The following is a 19947-nucleotide window of genomic DNA, read 5'->3' on the forward strand; positions in this document are numbered from 1 at the left end:
TGAGCTTGCTGTGAGTGAGCTAGGCTGATGCCACGGTACTCACTCAAGTAACAGAGTAAGACTGTGTCAAGAAAAAAAAAAAGAAATTAATTCACCAAAAAACATGGTAAAAGAGAAAATCACCCAAATATCCAAATATATCAGTAATTCTATCAAATGAAAATGCTCCATTTAAAAGAGACAGTATTGAGCCCAGCACAGTGGCTCACCCCTGTAATCCCTAGCACTTTGGCAGGCTGAGGTGGGAGGATGGCTTGAGGCCAGGAGTTCAAAACCCTGTCTCTACAGAAAATAGAACAGTTAGCTAGGTGTGGTGGTGTATCCCTGTAATTCCAGCTACTTGGCAGGCTGAGGCAGGCAGATTGCTGGAGCCTAGGAGTTTGAGGTGGCAGTGAGCTATGATGAAGCCACTGCACTGTAGCCTGGGGGACAGAGCAAGGCCCTGTCTCCAAAAAAAAAAAGACACAGTATCAGACTGGAAAAAATAAAATCCCCACTATACTTGCAAGAGAAATATCTAGTATAAAGATATAGTAAGCCTGAAAGTAAACGGATAGAAAAAGATACACTATGCAAAAACTTACCAAAAGAAAGCCGGTATAGCTGTGTTAATATCAGATAAAATGTACTTTAAGGCAAAGGATCTTACTAGAAATGAAGAAGGTCATTTCACAGTGGTATTTCACAATGATTAACAGTTCAATTCACCAGAAAGATAACATTAAATTTGTGCTTAATTGGCCAAAAAAGCCTCAAAGTACATAAAGCAAAACTGACCAAAGAAATGAGAAAATTCACAATCCTAATGGGAAATTTTAACATATCCTTCTCAGTGATTGAAAGACAATAAACCATGCTCACATTGAAAGACAAAATAGTATGAAAGATGTCCGTTCTGGCTGGGTATAGTAGCTCATGCCTATAATCTCAGTACTTCGGGAGACTGAGTGGAGGATCTCTTGAGGCCAGGAGTTTGAGGCTGCAGTAAGCTATGATCATGCCACTGTACTCCAGCCTGGGTAAGAGAGCAGAGCAAGACCTTGTCTCAAAAAAAGGTCAGTTCTCCCCAAATTGATGTAAATTCAATACATTGCCAAACAAATGACACTTCTTCTGTGGAACTTCACGAGGTCATTCACAAATTTATGTAAGAGAAAAAAGGTCTGAGAAAAGCCAAAACGTTCCTGATGAAGACTAAGAAATCAAAATGCTTTTTTACAGATATAAGTAATAAGACAGTGTGCTACTGGCATAAAGACAGACAGATAGACCAACAGAATGGAGTATACAGTTTATATTCCTTGTACATATAGAAACTAATATCTCATAAAAATAAATTCTTGATGGATTGAGGATTTAAATGTGAAAGACTTAAAGCAATAATGATGATGCTGGCTAACAATTGGTGACTGCTTACTATTATACTCACCAGGCATTGTACTGACCCTTTATAGGTAATGATGCAGTTACCATATGAGGTTGATATTGTTATTCTTTACAGATAAGAAAATTGAATCACAGGTAATTGCCCAAGGTCATATCACAGGTGAATGATGAGTTTGTCTTTAAAGTCCATAATCAGTGTGCTGTGCTACCTCAGAGAATATAGGAGAATATCTTCTTGACATCAGAGAGGAGGATTTCTCAAGACAAAAAAAATCATTAAAGAAAAGAATTGACATTGAAATTAAAAACTTAATTTCATTTAAAGAAACTAAGAAGAGATTTTAAAAGACCAAAAAAGAAAATATTTGCCACACATACGATTAAAGAAGGATTTGTATGCAAAATGTATAAGAATATGAGTTAAAAATGGGCAAAAAGGAACAGTACCACAACAGTCTATAAATATAATAAAAGATATTTAATCAGCAAAACCACAGTGAAGTACTATTGAAAACTTATGAGGTGGACAAAAATTTAAAAGTCCAGATAATACCAATATTGAAATGATGTGGGGTAACAGAAACTCTATGCAGTGTTGATGGTACAGAAATCGGTATACTTTGAAGAACAATCTGGCAACATTCTGGTGAAGCTGAAGATATGACAACTGTATGATCCAGCAGTTCCACTCCCAGTTACTTACCTCTGCTATCCAAACTGGAAGAAATGCTTGCTCATGTACATTGAGACATTTCCAAGAATTTCTCTAGTATTGCTTATAATAGGAAAAAATTGGAAGCATCCTAAATATTTGTCACTACTAAAGTGAATAATTTCCTAGTCCTAAAATGGCAATGAAAATAAACTACACATATCAACTTGGATGCATCTTACAAACATAAGGTTGCTCAAAGCAAGTTGCAGAATACATACAGTATATCATTTATAAATGTTTCAAAACATGCAAATATGCTATATTGCTTAGATATACATACATATGTAATGTAAATACATATAAAAGTACAGGGAGGAAGACAGAAGTTACAAGGGGAGTTACACAAGGGGAATTTAATGTGTTGGTATTGTTTTCTGCTTTAAGCTGGGTATTACATATCGGGTACTTCTTACCATTATGCCTTTAAAAATATTTCTTCCTCCCTACCCCCCAACAGAGTCTCACTCTGTTGCCCTGGCTAGAGTGCAGTGGCATCATCATAGCTTAACCACAACCTCAAACTCCTGGGCCCAAACAATCCTGTCTCAGCCTCCCAAGTAGCTGGGACTACTGGTGCAAGCCACTAAACCCAGCTAATTTTTCTATTTTTAGTAGAGATGGGGTCTCGCTTTTGCTCAGGCTGGTCTTGAACTCCTGAGCTCCAGCAGTCCTCCCACCTCAGCCTCCCAGAGTCCTGGGATTACAGGCATGAGCCATTGTGTCTGGCCAAAAATATTGCTTAATTTTTAAAAAGATTAGATGGATATGGAAATTCTCTATATTTCATAACTTTATTGAAAAAATTGAGGACCTTTTTATTTAACTTGTTTCCCGACCAGCAGTAAATCATCTAATGAGATCTTAAAATAGAAAGGAGTAACTTAGAAAGTAGTAACAGTACAGTACTGGGGATGCTATTTTGATTCTTTTCTCAAAATTAAAGGCCTTTTCCTTATGTTTTTACTTATGTAAACCACTGCACAGTTTGTTTGAGTTTTTTTGAGACTGTGTGGATAGTATAAAACCAGTTAATTTAAAATGCCTTTTCTAAATTAAAGGGTGATGTTAGTAACCAGTGTTAGTTTCCAATCAAAATGTAACTTCCTTACATCAAAGCATTTTAAAGGGAGTGTATTCTATTTTTATGTAGCTGATATGGAAAATTATTATTCTTAAAAGAATACATGTTTGTACATGTTTCCTCCTTTAATATGGGTTTGTGTATCAGGCTTTAGAATTGAATAATGTATCGATGCTGAATTTGTGCTCTTAAGGGCTCTCTGGTTTATTTGAATTAATTTTTTATTTTACAAAGGTGCACGCCCCAAGTTGGGACGCCGACACAGTATGGAAAATATGGAACTTATGAAGTTAACACCAGAAAAGGTTGGCAGTTTTTATGTTTTAAATTTCATGCAACTGTTAAAACATTACAGTAATATTTAATTTAAATGAAATAATTTAAATGAGTCTTTTCCTGTGTGGGTATAACTTAAAAATTTTCCTTTAAAAAGAATCAGAAAAAGTACAATGAAAGAGAATGTGTACAGTACGCTGCCATTTGTTTAAGAAAGATACATACGTGGCCGGGCGCGGTGGCTCACGCCTGTAATCCTAGCCCTCTGGGAGGCCGAGGCGGGTGGATCGCTCGAGGTCAGGAGTTCGAGACCAGCCTGAGCGAGACCCCGTCTCTACTAAAAATAGAAAGAAATTATCTGGCCAACTAAAAATATATCTAGAAAAAATTAGCCAGGCATGGTGGCACATGCCTGTAGTCCCAGCTACTCGGGAGGCTGAGGCAGTAGGATCGCTTAAGCCCAGGAGTTTGAGGTTGCTGTGAGCTAGGCTGACGCCACGGCACTCATTCTAGCCAGGCAACAAAGTGAGACTGTCTCAAAAAAAAAAAAAAAAAAGAAAGATACATATGTATATATCCTTTGTAGATTCATAAAACATTTCTGGGAAGAATATGTAGGAAATTTGCTGTTATTGCTTTTGGGAAGAGGACTGGCTGTCTGGGTTAGGCTAGAAATACTTTATATACCAGTTTGAACTGTTTGAATATTTTCCCATGTAAATGTATTACTTATTTTTTTTAATTAAAATTAGATCAAAAAAGGGACAGGAACCTTTTTTTCCAACTACATAGCAACATTTTTGCCAAGATTAATGAAATTTATGATCAAGAGGAAAGTTGTTTTTCTAGCTGGATTTTAAAAAAGGGTATTTTTTTAACTGACAAAGCACTTCGCATTCAAGATGCATGCTTTTTTTAGGGGAATGAGAGTAACAGAGAAGGGACTTCATAACTGGAAAAATGTTTCTGAAGAACAAATCAAGGCAACTTTCTTCCACCTCCATTTAACTTGATTTTACATTGTTAAAATAGTCCCTCAGTCTTTTGTGGTGTATTTTTAAAAGTACTTTTTTTTTAAAAAACATGTTCATTATAGCAACTGTAGAAAATTCCAGCAAGGAAATTAAAATAATTGTAACCCCACCTCCTGATGGTAACTACAATTAATATTTTGGCATTTATTCATCTGGCATTTTCATACAAATGTTATAGACAATATATGTAGGAACAAATCAAGAACATCTTCCCATGTTCTTTTGCCCTGTCATTATTACACCTTTTCATATTCTTCTGCCCTATCATAATAACATGATTTTTGAAGAGTGACACTTTTTGTGTGAATAGTCTTCAAAAGACCAACATCTAATTGTCTTGGACTCATATCCAAGATACCATCATTCAGAGTTGTTTAAAAACTCTGGTAACTTCTAAAGGACTTTGTGATTTCCCCAAAATATCCAGCTCTTATCTTGTGAGTGGTTCTCAAATATAAGTCTATTTAATCCACAAATTATTTTTTTTAAAAAGCTTTTTAAGGTAATTTCAGTTCTTTTTTACTTCTTACAGGAACCACTCCTAAGTAGCAAGCTTAATTTGCTATTTTCTGCCTACCTCTGTAGTGGTACTAACAGTAAGTTCTCTAAGAAGCTGACCAGATTCAACCTTGTAATTCTCCAAGAACCAAGTGATGATAAAAATTTATCTGTAATTGAAAATGTTTGAGTGGAATTAGTTTTTTGTGTTAGTTTCTTTTCCTTATATTAATAATAAAGTTGCCAAAGAATTCATTATTTCATTATTCTCAACAAAGTAAAGAAGTAAACATAAGGAAAAGAGAGACTTATGGGTTAAGATGCTTCCTGGGAGAGAGTGCAGTGGGAGGGAACTTTTGAGATTTGGATGCCTGAACTTGGATATCTGAAAATGTTTTTCCTGCTCTCACAATTCATTGGTCATTTTGTTGACTATAGAATTCTTGGTGGAAAATAATTCTCCTTCATAATTTTTAAGACATTGCTCCACTCTGTATCTTGTTTTCAGTGTTGTTGAAAAGTTCAAATAACTATATAGGAAATGTGTTTAATTTTTCTCCTTTCTACTAGGGTTTTAGGTGCAGTTTTACGTTCTCACATCAAGGGCCATTTTCTTTTTCTCCAAACAGTAGACCACAAAATCTGCTCTAGAACATAATTTTGTTTTATAACGTGTGAAAAAGAATAGATGGCTTTGTTCACTTACTAGCTACCTGTTTCACTCCAGGGCCCTGTACACTAGCCTGAGGGCTGGGGTTATTCCAGTTTGTGCCTCATGGGAGGCTTTTCTGGGTTGATGGAAATTTTTTTTATGTTGATTGGAGTAGGGATTATATGGCTTCCAACCATATACTGAAAGTCTGTGCATTTGATTGTATGTGAATTTTACCTATGGAAAAAAGGTACTTCACCAAAACTGTCATTCTGTAGCATGAACCTTCAGAGTTATTTGCAAACATTTAAGACTGAAAGTTAAAGCTGCAAACATCACAGAGCTACTGTATGTACTGTATTTTTCCTTTGTAGTCAATAAATACTTGTTATTTTGAGTCTGTTATTTGCAGGTTGTCGTGGGTTTGCCTATTGAGAATTTAGTGTGGTATTAATGAGAACAGTACAGTTTTTCTCAGCCATAACAGATTTTTAAGTAACTCATATCCACAACAAAACTTTGGCTCCTTCTCTGACCATTCAAATTTTATTTTTATAGAGTTTTGACAAACCTTGTTTTCTTATTCTTAGGTTCTTAAAAACCACCATTTTAATGTTTTGATAATGAGAAATCCACACTGTGCATTTGGTACAAGCTCTTGAAAATAGTGCAATATACTGAAAAAAGGGATTTATTAAGAGATCTAAAATTCTCTCAATAGTAAATGAGTGAAGATGTTAGGTTAATATTATGGGAAACCAGAAGAGAGCTGGGTTTTGTTTTTTTTTTTCACCTTTCCATTTATTATTTTGTAGGTACAGAACTGGAACAGTGAAATTCTTGCTAAACAAAAACCTCTTATTGCCAAACCTTCTGCAAAGCTACTCTTTGTCAACAGACTGAAGGGGAAAAAATACAAAGCTAATTCTTCCACTAAAGTTCTCCAAGATGCCAGTAATTCTATTGACCACCGAATTCCAAATTCTCAGAGGGTATGTTTAAAATAAATATTGAGCATTGTGTTCTGAGTACCTACATTTTGGTTTTCTTGTATTCATACTGAATTTGTGGTAATTGAAATTAGGCATTTAATACAAAATATTTTTTAGTCAAAGAACTTATCCATATTTCCCTGTCTTGTCTTCTTAAAAACTATTATAGAAACAATAATTACTTCATTCATAGATAAACTGCTCCATTGTTTTGGTCAGTAATTATTTGAGTCACTATTGTTTTAAAAAATACTACCAGTTATTTCCCTGCAGTGTCTCCTTCCACTCAGCTTAGAAATCAGAACAAATTGAATTCAGATGTTCAAGGGTTTTTAAATACTAACTTAGAATGAAGTGTCTGCCAGCATCTACTTCTATTAATCATATTATTGAAACTGTAATGATAGAATTAAAAACTATTTTGATGAAAATTGAGCACAGCAATCAGTTTATTAAATTTAGCTTATTTAGAAATAAAAACACCATGGATTTTACTAAGTAATCTGATAAAAGGATCAAAATAAGTTACAAAAGGTACTTCATATTATTAAGTCCATTTTTCAAGCAATGAGAGCCTTTGAAAAAACTGTTAGATTTTTTTTTTTTAAATTAAGATTTCTAACCAGCCTGCGCAACATAGCAAGACTCCATCTCTACTAAAAATAGAAAAAATTAGCCAGGCGTGGTGGTGTGCACCCGTAGTCCCAGCTACTTAGGAGGCTGAGGCAGGAGGATTGCTTGAGCCCAGGAGTTAGAGGTTGCAGTGAGCTGTGATGACAACGTCACTGCTCTCTAGCTCAGACAATAGAGCAAGAGTCTGTCTCAAAAAAGACTTCTGTTGTCATCATTCCATTTATATCTACACTCTTGTAGCATCTTTTGCCTCAATTTTTATCACTGGTTTCTTATGCAGCTTTTCTGGGCTATATATGACTAACAAAAGGGAAAACTGTGGGGTTTATGTAGATGGTTCAGGAATATTTTTGTAGATCCACAGCAGAACTGGAATTCAAGAAAGGCATACCTTTGTTCAAGGTTTGGGGTCTTAACTAAGCTTACCTAGCTCACCTGCAAATGTCCACATTTTTGGAGCCATACTATGTTTCGATGTTCAGAATTTTGAATTGCAGGCTTTTTTGCCCCTGGGAAAAAGTCTTTTGTTGGTGATTAATGCATTTGACTGTAGCTTCCCAAACCTCAGATTCAACATGTTAAAAACTGTACTCTCTCAACCACTCCTGTTTCCCTTATCCCAGTTAAAGGGATGCCATGTTCTCTGACCCCAAACTAGAAACCTGGGTGTCATTCTAGATTCCCTCTCTTTCACTAACTGTATCCAATCACTGCGTCCCTCAGCTTTGCTCCCACACCGCTCCCCCTTTTTAAATCTCTGCTATGTCTTATTCCACTACTAATCTCTTACCCAGACGTTTAGAACAGGCACCTGAACTGATCTCCCTGCCTTCATTTTTACCCTTCCAATCCACCAGATGTGCAAGTTTCTATACAAAGCATTGCCAGTGCTCCTCTTATTTCACATAGGATAAAGTCTCTGCCTGTTGGTACTGCATACAAAGGCCCTTATTTTGGTGGTTTATTCTCTCTACTCCTGCGCTTCAGTTCATTATCCCCTGAATACTACAGACCTTTGGGATTGCATATTAATCAGTACGAAACATCTCTAACCTTCAAATGCCTACTCATTCTTAAAGAGACAACACAAACACATCCTGTGAGATTTTCCCCATTTCCCCTAAGAATTAGTTATTTCCTCCTACTCAAGCTCAAAACATTTTTTACATGTGTGCCTCTAATAATACTACCTAACATCATAATGAAACATTATAAATAATTGCTTGTATTAAACACTGGCGTTCATCATTTCATTTTTGAAGTCTTCCAAATAAAGGATCCCATCTTCTCCCTACAAATAGTCTTTTATTTGAAGTTTATATTTTTTCAGGGTTTTCAAAGCTTTAAGAATAATAAGACAACCATGGAAATCACTATGCTAGGAAAATACACTTTCTCACTTAGTTTAACAATTCTTACAAAGATTAGTTTGCTTAAAATCTGTTGTAGACTCCTTTGAGCCTGAGGTACAGGCCTGTATCGCCAATATTTGCGTAGTTTACTCAGTATCTGTAGCAGTTCTCCCAAGTCTGAGGTATGTTTCTTTAGCCTTAGAAATACAGGAATTAAAAACTAAAATAGCTCTTTTGCTACAAGGGTCTGGTCGTCATCTGTGGCATATGTATCTTGCTCTTGCTTATAATCCTATCTTGCTCCCCCCCTCAATAAATTTCACCTTGTGCTTGCTTTAAAAAAAAAAAAACCCACTAAAATAACTAGAAATGCTTTTTGTTAGTTGGATTGAAATAACATTTTATTATCAATATTGCCATCTTGTATTCTTTTTGAAAATAAAAGGCCAATTTTTATTTTTAATCTTCATCCTTTACTGTTTGCATTTGAGAACATCATGATGTTTATTAATGATCTAAGGATAATGCTGGAATATTTAAGTGTGCTAGATTTTCTCTCAATATTTTAGAAAATCAGTGCAGATACTATTGGAGATGAAGGGTTCTTTGACCTATTAAGCCGATTTCAAAGCAACAGGATGGATGATCAGAGATGTTACTTACAAGAAAAGAACTGCCATACAGCTTCAACAGCAACTTCTTCTACTCCTCCCAAAATGATGCTAAAAAGTAAGTCTTCTCTTTGATATTCTTTTATTTAGTTCCCATCACAGGAAATATAATAAAGGATCCTGAATCCAGGTATATCTGAAATGGTGGTATTTGTACAGTTCAAAACAAGGTTTTTTCCAGTTCCCTTAAGTATGTCTGTATCTTTGGTCCAGTGTGATTCCTACTAACTATATCTGTAGTATCTTTGGGGTTGGGAAAAATCCGACTTTGAGGCATGTGTTGTGGTGTGTGCCTGTAATCTCAGCTACTTGGGAGGCTGAGGCAAGGGCACTATTTGAGGCCAGGAGTTTGAGGCTGTAGTGTGTTTATGATCGTGATTTTGAATAGCCGCTGTGCTCCAGTATGGGCAACACAGTGAGAACCCATGTCTAAAAAATAAATAATCTGACTTTAAATACTCCATATCTGGATTAAAAAAGAAAAGCAAAGACGGACTGAAGGGAAACCTATGGCTAAGGCTGAATGAAGCTAAGGCCTGCCTGAGTTAGAAAGTCTAAAATAGATTACTGAAATTTTTCTATTTCAGCTACCAAAAGACTCTTGTACCATAGACCAAGACTAGCCAGCAGCACTACTCTTAGTTTACTAAATGATTTCTTTCTTTCTTTTTTTTTTTTTGAGACAGTGTGTCACTTTGTTGCCCGGGCTAGAGTGAGTGCCGTGGCGTCAGCCTCGCTCACAGCAACCTCAAACTCCTGGGCTTAAGGGATCCTACTGCCTCAGCCTCCTGAGTAGCTGGGACTACAGGCATGCGCCACCATGCCCGGCTAATTTTTTCTATATATATTTTTAGTTGGCCAGATAATTTTATTTCTATTTTTAGTAGAGACAGGGTCTCGCTCAGGCTGGTCTCGAACTCCTGACCTCGAGCGATCCACCCGCCTCGGCCTCCCAGAGGGCTAGGATTACAGGCGTGAGCCACCGCGCCCGGCCATTAAATGATTTCTATCCATGGAATAAAAAACACTGTCCCATTCATCCTGGTCTGAGAAATTATGAAAGAAAAACAGTTTATTCACCTTCTGAAATCTAGCCCCGTATCTTATAGTTACATTTTGGGTGAGCCTTAGATAAAGGGAAATATACCCAAATCTGAATAACCTCCAGGTGGGTCATTTGAAGTACCCTGGGGTTCATTCTCCTCTCCGCATCAATGAAAACCACATCCATCCAGCCAAAACCCATCAGTGACAGCCTGAGGCAGGAGGACAGGGTAGGGGTTGGGACTGGCAAGGCCAAAAAGAAGTATGTATATAACAAATATGCTTAAATATTTTTGTAACATTTTGGGTTTTTTCTTTTTTTCATAGCACCATCTGTTTCTGTGGTATCCCCCAACACGGATGAGTTTTTAGATCTTCTTGCCAGCTCACAGAGCCGCCGTCTGGATGACCAGAGGGCCAGTTTCAATAATTTGCCAGGGCTTCGTCTAACACAAAACAACAATCAGTCAGTACTTAGCCACCTAATGACTAATGACAACAAAGAGCCTGACGAAGACTTCTTTGACATCCTTATAAAATGTCAAGTATGTCTGCATATTTTTTTCATTCTTTACATAGCAAAGATACCATTGAGAGCATTGACAGTGTTATAATTCTTATTCAGGAAGGTCTCATTTTGGATTAGGGAGTTATTGTCTGTCGTTCAATAGACAATTACTGAACACTGGTTACGTTCCAAGTACTATTCTAGGGATTGAGGATACACTGGCTTTTTAAAGGCTCCTGCCTTTCTGTAGGAGAGGCAGTGAACAGGTGTTTAGAGAGCGGGTGTGTGTACGTCAGGTAATCATACTTGCTATGAAGAAAGTGACAGGAGGATAAAGGGGTAGTGGGTAACCAGGGGTGGTGGTGGTTGAGGGAGTATATGTTTTAGTTAGGGTGGTTAGAGAAGATCTTTCTGGATTATCATTTGAACAGAGACCTGAATGAAGTAAAACATGCAGCCGTGTGAGTACTTAGGGAAAGAGTTTTCCATGCAGAGACAAGTCTTCTCTTGGATATAAAAGCTTAACAGGTTCAAGGAATGGCAAGTGTGACTGGCATGGAATGAATAAGGGGAAGGGGGGAGAGTGGTACAAAGGATAGAGAAGTAATCAGGGCCTGGATCATACAGGCTCTTATAGGCTTATATAGGCCATGATGCAGTCTTGTGTTCTAAATGTGTTAGGAAGATAGGAAGATACTAGAGGGTCCTGAAAGATCATCCTGGCTACTGATGGAAGAATATAGAATGGCAAGAATTTATTATAAAAACTAGCTAGGAAGCTGGTGTGTAAAGGCAAAAGATATTGGTGACTTGGCTGGGTATGGTGGCTCATGCCTGCAATCCCAGTACTTCGGTAGGCTGAGGTGGGAGGATCACTTGGAGACCAGCCTGAGCAACACAGTGACACCCCATCTCTACAAAAAAATAAGAAGACTAGCTGGGCATAGTGGCGTGCACCAGTAGTTCCAGCTACTCAGGAGGCTGAGGCAGGAGGATTGCTTGAGGCCAGGTGTTCAAGGTTACAGTGAGCTATGATCACACCAGTGCACTCTAGCCTGGGCAACAGAACAATACCTTGTCTCTTAAAAAAAAAAAAAGTGAGTTAGACTAGGGTAGGGGTGGTAGTAGTAGTTGGAATAGGGATATATTATTGTTATATCAGTTATATATTAGAGGGAGGGTATCAGGGAAAGATAAGGATGACTTACACCTTTTTTTGCTTGAATAACTAGAGCAATGAATGGTTCCATTTACTGAAATAGAGATGACTAGAGAAGCAGGTTTGGGGAGAAAAAGCAAGAGTTCTGTTTTAGATGTGTTAAATTTGGTATATTCAATTAGACAATGAAGTTGAGTTTTCCTTCATAGCTCACTGCAGCCTCCAACACCTGGCCTCAAGCAAGGTGATCCTCCTGCCTCAGCCTCCCAAGTAGCTAAGACTAAAGGTGCTTGCAATCATGCCCTGCTATTTTTTGTAGAGATGGGGTCTCACTATGTTGCCCAGGTTGGTCCCAAACTCTTGGACTCAAGTGATCCTTCCTCTTTGGCCTCTCAGAGTGCTGGGATTGTAGGTTTGAGCCACCACATCCATCCTGAAGTAGAGATGTTGAATAGGCAATTTGATGTAAAATCTAGGGCCCAAAGAAGAAAGTAAATTTGGGAGTCATCAGCATATAGTTGGCATTAAAGCCCTGGGAAGAGATTATCTAAAGACTAGCACAGGAATAGGTCCAAGACTAAATCTTGAACATTTCAAAATCTACTAGTTAGGTACTCTGACGGCCACAGGCAGGTCCCAGCTGGGGCCAATGCTGCCCAGGCTCTGCATCCAGTCTCTGTGCCACTGGAGCAGCCCCATGCCCAAGCAGCTCTGCGGCTCTCACTGCGCCCAAGGCTCTGCCCCTATGGCTCCAGAGCTTCTGCTTAGGCTGTTAACACCACCCCTGAGATTCCAGTGTTGTGCCTGGACCCTCAGACCCCACCACTACCACTGGCCCCGTGGAGCAGCCCTGAGGTCCAATGCTCTGTCAGGGACCCCCTAGCCTTGGGCCACCATTACACCTGCACCTGGTTCGAGCAGACACCCCCACGACCACTGCCACCTCCATGGGGAGACCCCGGGCAAAGCAATCCCCCACAGTGCCAGCCTCGGTGGGGAGGGTCTCACTCAGCCCCCAACTCAAACTTCTAGCAACAATCTGGGAAGAAACCTACCACCCTGCACGAAGATCATCCAGCACAAGCCTGAACTGTGACAATCACAGGGGAACAGGACAAAACAGAACATCTGCACTCATTGTGCACTCATTGTGCCCACCCCTCCCTTGCCAGGTCAATATTCCAGAGTAGGACACTAATGCACCATCTAGGGACCTCCCCTTCTCAGTAGGAGGGTTCCCAGCAAAGGAGAACAGGTGCCCTGCAAACCTATTAGCCCTGAGCCAAGAGAAGAGGATTCAGATGAGAAGAAACCAGCAAAAGAACCCTAGAACATGGAAAAACAAAAACAGTTCAACACCAAGGAATCACAATGGAGCCTACAGTAAGGGACTCTAACCAAAAGGAAATTGTCGCAATGACAGAAATGGAATTCAGAATATGGATGGCAGGTCGGGCACTGTGGCTCACACCTGTAATCCTAGCACTCTGGGAGGCCGAGGCGGGCAGATCGTTTGAGCTCAGGAGTTCAAGACCAGCCTGAGCAAGAGTGAGACCCCATCTCTACTAAAAAAAGAAAGAAATTACATGGACAGCTAAAATATATATATAAAAATTAGCCGGGCATGGTGGCGCATGCCTGTAGTCCCAGCTACTTGGGAGGCTGAGGCAGGAGATGGCTTGAGCCCAGGAGTTTGAGGTTGCTGTGAGCTAGGCTGACGCCATGGCACTCTAGCCTGGGCAACAGAGCAAGACTCTGTCTCAAAAAAAAAAAAAAATATGGATGGCAAATAAGATGAATGAAAATGAAGAGAAAGTTGAAACCAACAAAAAGAAGCCAAAAAAAAAAGGTCAGGAAATCAGTGAAAAAGTCACTAAAGAGCTAAACAAGGTAAGAAAGGATATAACAGAACTTAAAGAGTCTTTTAGGGAATTTTGAAACAGCAGAAAGCTTCAACAACAGTATACACCAAGCAGAAGAAAGAATCTCAGAGCTTGAAGACAAAGTTCTCAATGACCCATTCAAAGATGCAGAAAAGAGAATAAAGAAGACTGAACAATCACTCAGAAATATGGGACTCTGCAAAGCAAACTATAGGTATCCCTGAGGGAGAAAAGAACAAAAAGCATGGAAAATCTATTTGAGGGAATTATTGAGAAAAATTGGTTATCACTAGAGATTCAAACATAAGATGGTCATCGAACACCAGGAAGAGTCATAGCAAATGGGACATCTCCCAGACACACAGTAATCAACCTGGCCAAAGTCAAAATAAAGAAGAAAATTCTATAAGTGGCAAAACGAAAGCAACAACTAACCTACAAAGAAAAACCCATTGGGCTAACTGCAGATTTCTTAGCGGAGACCTCAAAATCTACTAGTTAGGTAGAGGAAGATGAGCCATCAACGCAGCAACAGCCAGAGAGTTGGAAGAAAACTCAGAGTGTGGTACTGTAGAAGTCAAGTGTAGAAAGTATCTTAAGGAATGTTCAACTGTGGCAAATGTTGCTAAGAGACTGGGTAAGATAATGACTGAGCTACTAGATTGGGCAACACGGAGGTTATTAGTAATTGCAAAAGATACTTTCTCAGTAGCAGGGTGGGGACAAAGGATTGAGTGAATTGAGAAAATGGGAAGTTCTAAAGGGGAAGGTAGTAAATGTAGAAAACTTTAAAGAGTTTTGCTTATAAAGGGAAACAGAAAAAGAGATCATTAGCTGGAGAGGACTATAAGGATTTTTTTTTAAATTTGGGTGACAATATAGCATATCTAGAGATGGAAATGGTCAAATAGAGGAGCCAGTGATGCAGAGTACGGGGTGATTGAAGAACAGTTGTTGTGTAGGTTTAGGGAAAGCAGAGTACAGATTTGGAGATTGGAGCAAGTAGGAATTCTTTCTGGTTGCTTTTATTTTCTCAGCAAAGTAAGAAGTAGGGTCATTAGCTAAGACTTGGGTGGAGGGCATTGTAAATTTGAAGAGAAAGTAAGTGGGAAATAGTTGACTTTGAGAAACTAAATTAAACAGGGAAAAGTAATAAGATTACTGAGTTTTGCTAAGGACCCACTTGACCAAGTTCATGGTCACTGGAAGTAAGACTGGTCAGTGGAGTTGTGTATTTTCTACTGTCATAACTAGATGCTTGAGGCAGAGAGATGAATTTAAATCAAATTGGTATTTTTCTAGGAGTATGGACTGTGGGTTGTATGCCAGGAAGTGATTTTAATAATGGACTTTGGAATCTAGGCTCTAAGAGGGGAAGTAAGGAAATAAAAGAGTAGTAGTGGTCCCAGTGAATTAAAGAAATACTAAAGATACACACCTAATAGCAAACCACCAAAATATATGAAGCAAAAATTCACAGCACTGAAGGGAAAAATGGACAGTTGACAATAATTGTTGGAGAATTCAATATCTCACACTCAATAATGGATAAGATGAGATAGAAGATAAGGACTTGAACGTCACAATAAGCCAACTATATTTAACAGGCACATATAGAACACACTACCCAACAGCATGCTCATTCTTCTTAAGTACACATGGAACATTTTTCAGGACAAGACTATATGTTAGGTCACAAATTAAGTCTCAACAGATTTAAAAAGGTATCATATAAAGTACCTTCTCTGACTACATGGGATGAAATTAGAAGAAATAACAGAAGAAAGACTAGAAAATTCACAAGATTGTGGCAATTAAACAATAAGACTCTTAACCCATCGGTCAAAGAAGAAATCACAATGGAAATTAGAAAATACTTAGAGACAAATGAAAACAGAAAACAAAAACACAGTATGCTAAAACTTATAGGACACAGCAAAGGCAGTGCCAAGGGGAAATTTATAGCTGTAAATGCTTACTTTAAAAAAAGAAGATGTCAAGTCAACCTAACTTTATAACTTAAGGAACTAGGAAAAATGGCCGGGCGCAGTGGCTCACACCTATAATCCTAGCACTCTGGGAGGCCAAGGCGGGAGGATCGCTCAAGGTCAGGGGTTCGAGACTAGCCTGAGCAAGAACGAGACCCCGTCTCTACTAAAAATAGAAAGAAATGATATGGACAACTAAAAATACATAGAAAAAAAAAAAATTAGCCGGGCATGGTGGCGCATGCCTGTAGTCCCAGCTACTCGGGAGGCTGAGGCAGGAGGATTGCTTGAGCCCAGGAGTTTGAGGTTGCTGTGAGCTAGGCTGATGCCATGGCACTCTAGTCCAGGCAACAAAGTGATACTCTGTCTCAAAAAAAAAAAAAGGAACTAGGAAAAGAAAAACAAAATGAAACCCAAACTACTAAAAGGAAAAAAATAATAAGGATTAAAGCAGAGATCAATAAAATAGAGAACAGGAAAACAATGGAGAAAATTAATGAAGCCAAAAGTCATTCTTCAAAGAGAGAAGACTCAAATTATATATCAGAAATAAAAAATGTACCACGAAGAAATAGAAAATACACCCATAACTAGTAAGGAGATTGCATTACTAATCAAAAACCTCTTGATAAAGAAAAGCCCTGGACCTGATAGCTGGTGAATGCTACCAAACATTTAAAGAACACCAGTACTACTCAAACTCTTGCAGAAATTGAAGAGGAGGGAACAGTTCCTAACTCAATCTATGAGATCAATATTGCTGATACCAAAGCTAGATGAAGACACTATAAGTACAGACCAATATCCTTTATGAATATAGCTGCAAAAATAATCAACAAAATACTACAGTCCAAATTCAGCACAGCAGAAGGATTATACACCATGACTAACTGGGATTTAGTCTTAGAATGCAAGGATCATTCAGCATATGAAAATCAATGTAACACCACATTAATAGAAAAGGGGGAAAAAAACACATGATCATCCCAACCGATACAGAAAAAACATCTGACAAAATGCAACACCCTTTCATGATAAAAACACTTCAATTAGGAACAGTAGGAAACTACCAGAACATAATAAAAGCCATATATGAAAAATGCACAGCTAACATCATACTAAATGGTGAAAGACTGAAAGCTTTCCTCTAAGATCAGGAACAAGAATGCACACTTTTGCCACTTCTATTCAACACAGTACTGGAAGTTCCAGCCAGAGCAATTAGGCAAGAAAGGGAAAAAAAGGCATTCAAATTGGAAAAGAAGTAGTAAAACATCTGTTTGCAAGTGATACGATCTTATATGTAGAGAATTCTAAAGATTCCACAAAAAACTGTTAGAGCTAATCAATGAATTCAGCAAAGTAGCAGGATACAAAATCAACACAAAAACCATTTGTGTTTTTATACACTAACAATAAACAATTGGAAAAGGAAATTAAGAAAAAAGTTCCATTTAAAATAGCATCAAAAAGAATAAAATACTTAGGAATTAAGTTAACCAAGGAGGCAAAAGACTTGTACAACGAAAACCACAAAACTTTGCTGAAAGAGATAAAGGAAAACAAATGGAAAGATTTCATCCCATGATTCAAAAACCAAGATTTGAAGACTTAATATTGTTAAAATTTCAGTACTACCCAAAGTGATCTACAGATTCAATACAATCCTTATAAAGATCCCAAAGGCTTTTTTTCCCCTCACAGAAATAGAAAAATCCATCCTAAAATTCATAAGGAATCTCAAAGGACTCCAAGTATCCAAAACAATCTTAAGAAAGAACAAAATTTTAAGACTCACACTTCCTGATTTCAAAAGTTATTACAAAACTACCCTAATCAAAACTGTGTGGAAGTGGCATAAAGACATATAGACCAATGTAATAGAATAGAGAACCCAGGAATAAATCTTGCATATATGGTCAAAATGATTTTCAACAAGGGTGCCAAGACCATTCATGGGGAAGGAGAGTTTTAAACAAATAGTCCTGGGAAAACTAGAAAGCCACATTCAGAAAGAACGAAGTTGGATCCTTACCACATACACCTTATACAAAACTAATTCAAAGTAGATCAAAGACCGAGGCATCAGAACTAAAACTTAGGAAGAGTGTCACAGCACTGAGTTTGGCAATGATTTTTTGGTTATGACACCAAAGGAGCAGGGAACAACAAAAACATAGACAAATTGGACTTCATCAAAATTTAAAACTTGTGCATCAAAGGACATTATCAACAGTAAAAAGGCAACACAGAAAATATTTGGAAATCACATCTGATAATTAATATCCAGACTCTATAGAGAACTCCTAAAACTCAACAACAAATCAATCTGATTCAAAAATGGACAAAGGACCAGAGTAGACATTTCTCCAAACAGGATAATTAGAGACTGGCATATGACCATGGGAGCCAAATGGGTAAGGCAGAAGCGAAGGATGAGAACACTAAATCAGAGAAGTCTAGAACTGGTGTTGGGTTAACTGCAGGACACTGAAATGGTCAATTATGACAGGACAAATGATGAAGAGTGAGCCAGAGGTGTGTAGAGGGTGGAGATGGTGCTGACTAGGAGACCAGTAAATAATTGGACCCTCATAGGGTTGTGGGGTTAAATGTTAGTTGAGGCACAGTCCCTAACAATGTCGTGGGTACTCAAGTATCAGCTATCACACATTTGTACTTTTATTCTTGAGCTATAATACAGAAACTATACTGTAGACTTCTAAGTGTATTTTTTATTTGATGAATAACATTTCTGATGCACTTCTGATGTAAGAATCTTAAGATTAGAACTTGAAAGAAAAATTCAGTCTAGGCTATTTCCTTAATAGATTTAACTAAGATAGGTAAGCAAACTTTCTGTAAAGGGCCAGACAAAATATTTTAGGCTTTGCAGGCCATAAAGTCTCTGTTGCAACTGTTCAACTCTGCAGTTGTAGTAGGAAAGCAGCCACATAGTACGTAAACAAATGTTTTGATGGGTGAAATGAAAATGAAACCATTTACAAAAGCAGGCATTAGGTTATAGTTTGGGACACCCTGGCCTAAGACAAGGTTTTTTAAGGTTGTACTTCAGGGTTTTTTAACATATTTCTTAAGATTTAGTAAGTTATATTGTTGATGCCTATTATGGTAAGATTATAACCTTGAACTGTGATACTTGGATATAATTGACCTTGTATTAATTCATCCTAGATTATTCCATGTGACCAATTATAATTAAAATAGGATGATAATATACTTACTAAACCCATGAAGCTATAGCTACACTTCTACATAATACTTATTTTAATTATATAAGTCATTTTAAAGAAAAAATTTTGCTAGATTTCAGTTATAATTTCTGAGAAGAGGCAAAAAAAGAAAATGTTTACAACCACATTTTCTTGTTATAACTGACAGACATAACCTAGGTTGGTGCTTTCCTCCCCTGCAGTATTTGTATTTTAATCTCTTTCTCATAATTTTTTAGGGATCCAGATTAGATGATCAAAGATGTGCTCCACCACCTGCTGCCACAAAGGGTCCAACAGTACCAGATGAAGACTTTTTTAGCCTTATTTTACGCTCTCAGGCGAAAAGAATGGATGAACAGAGAGTTCTTTTACAAAGAGATCAAAACAGAGACACTGAGTTTGGGCTAAAGGACCTTTTGCAAAGCAGTGCTTTGTTGGAATTTAAAAATTCAGGGAAAAAATCAGCAAACCACTAGTTAACTCTGTGTGTGTGTGTATTTTTTATATGAAGTCTTGCCCTGTCACCCAAGCTGGAGTACGGTGGTATAGTCATGGTTAGTTCACTGCAGCCTCAGGCTCTTGGGTTCAAGCAATCCTCCTGCCTCAGCCTCCCAAGTAGCTAGGACTATAAGTGTGTGTCATCACGCTCGGCTAATTTTTTTTTATAGAGGCTGGTCTTGAATTCCTGGCCTCAAGCAATCCTCCCACCTCGGCCTCCCAAAATGCTGGGATTATAGGCTTGAGCCACTACTCCCGACCACTATGGTTATTTTTAAAGAAAAGACCTTATTTCCTTTCAGAACACTGCAGGGAAACTCAATCTATTTTTTCCTTAAAAG

General features: G+C 37.9%; 1 protein-coding gene across 4 annotated transcripts in view; it reads left to right on the forward strand.

Moving 5' to 3' along the window:
• The window catches only part of GPSM2 (G protein signaling modulator 2), a 46439-nt gene extending 26846 nt beyond the window's left edge, over positions 1–19593 (forward strand). For 3 of the 4 annotated variants that reach the window (XM_045546681.1, XM_045546683.1, XM_045546682.1), the window contains 5 exons: positions 3417–3487; positions 6458–6634; positions 9189–9348; positions 10662–10879; positions 19345–19593. In XM_045546681.1, the coding sequence (XP_045402637.1) occupies positions 3417–3487; positions 6458–6634; positions 9189–9348; positions 10662–10879; positions 19345–19584 (866 nt within the window). In that variant the 3' untranslated portion in view covers positions 19585–19593. The remainder of the gene's footprint in view (positions 1–3416; positions 3488–6457; positions 6635–9188; positions 9349–10661; positions 10880–19344) is intronic. The other variant, XM_045546684.1, reaches the window with a different exon arrangement.
• Positions 19594–19947: the final 354 nt, after the last annotated feature.

This window comes from Lemur catta, chromosome 3 (genome assembly GCF_020740605.2).
Source record: "Lemur catta isolate mLemCat1 chromosome 3, mLemCat1.pri, whole genome shotgun sequence".
In the NCBI taxonomy this organism is placed as follows: Eukaryota; Metazoa; Chordata; class Mammalia; order Primates; family Lemuridae; genus Lemur; species Lemur catta.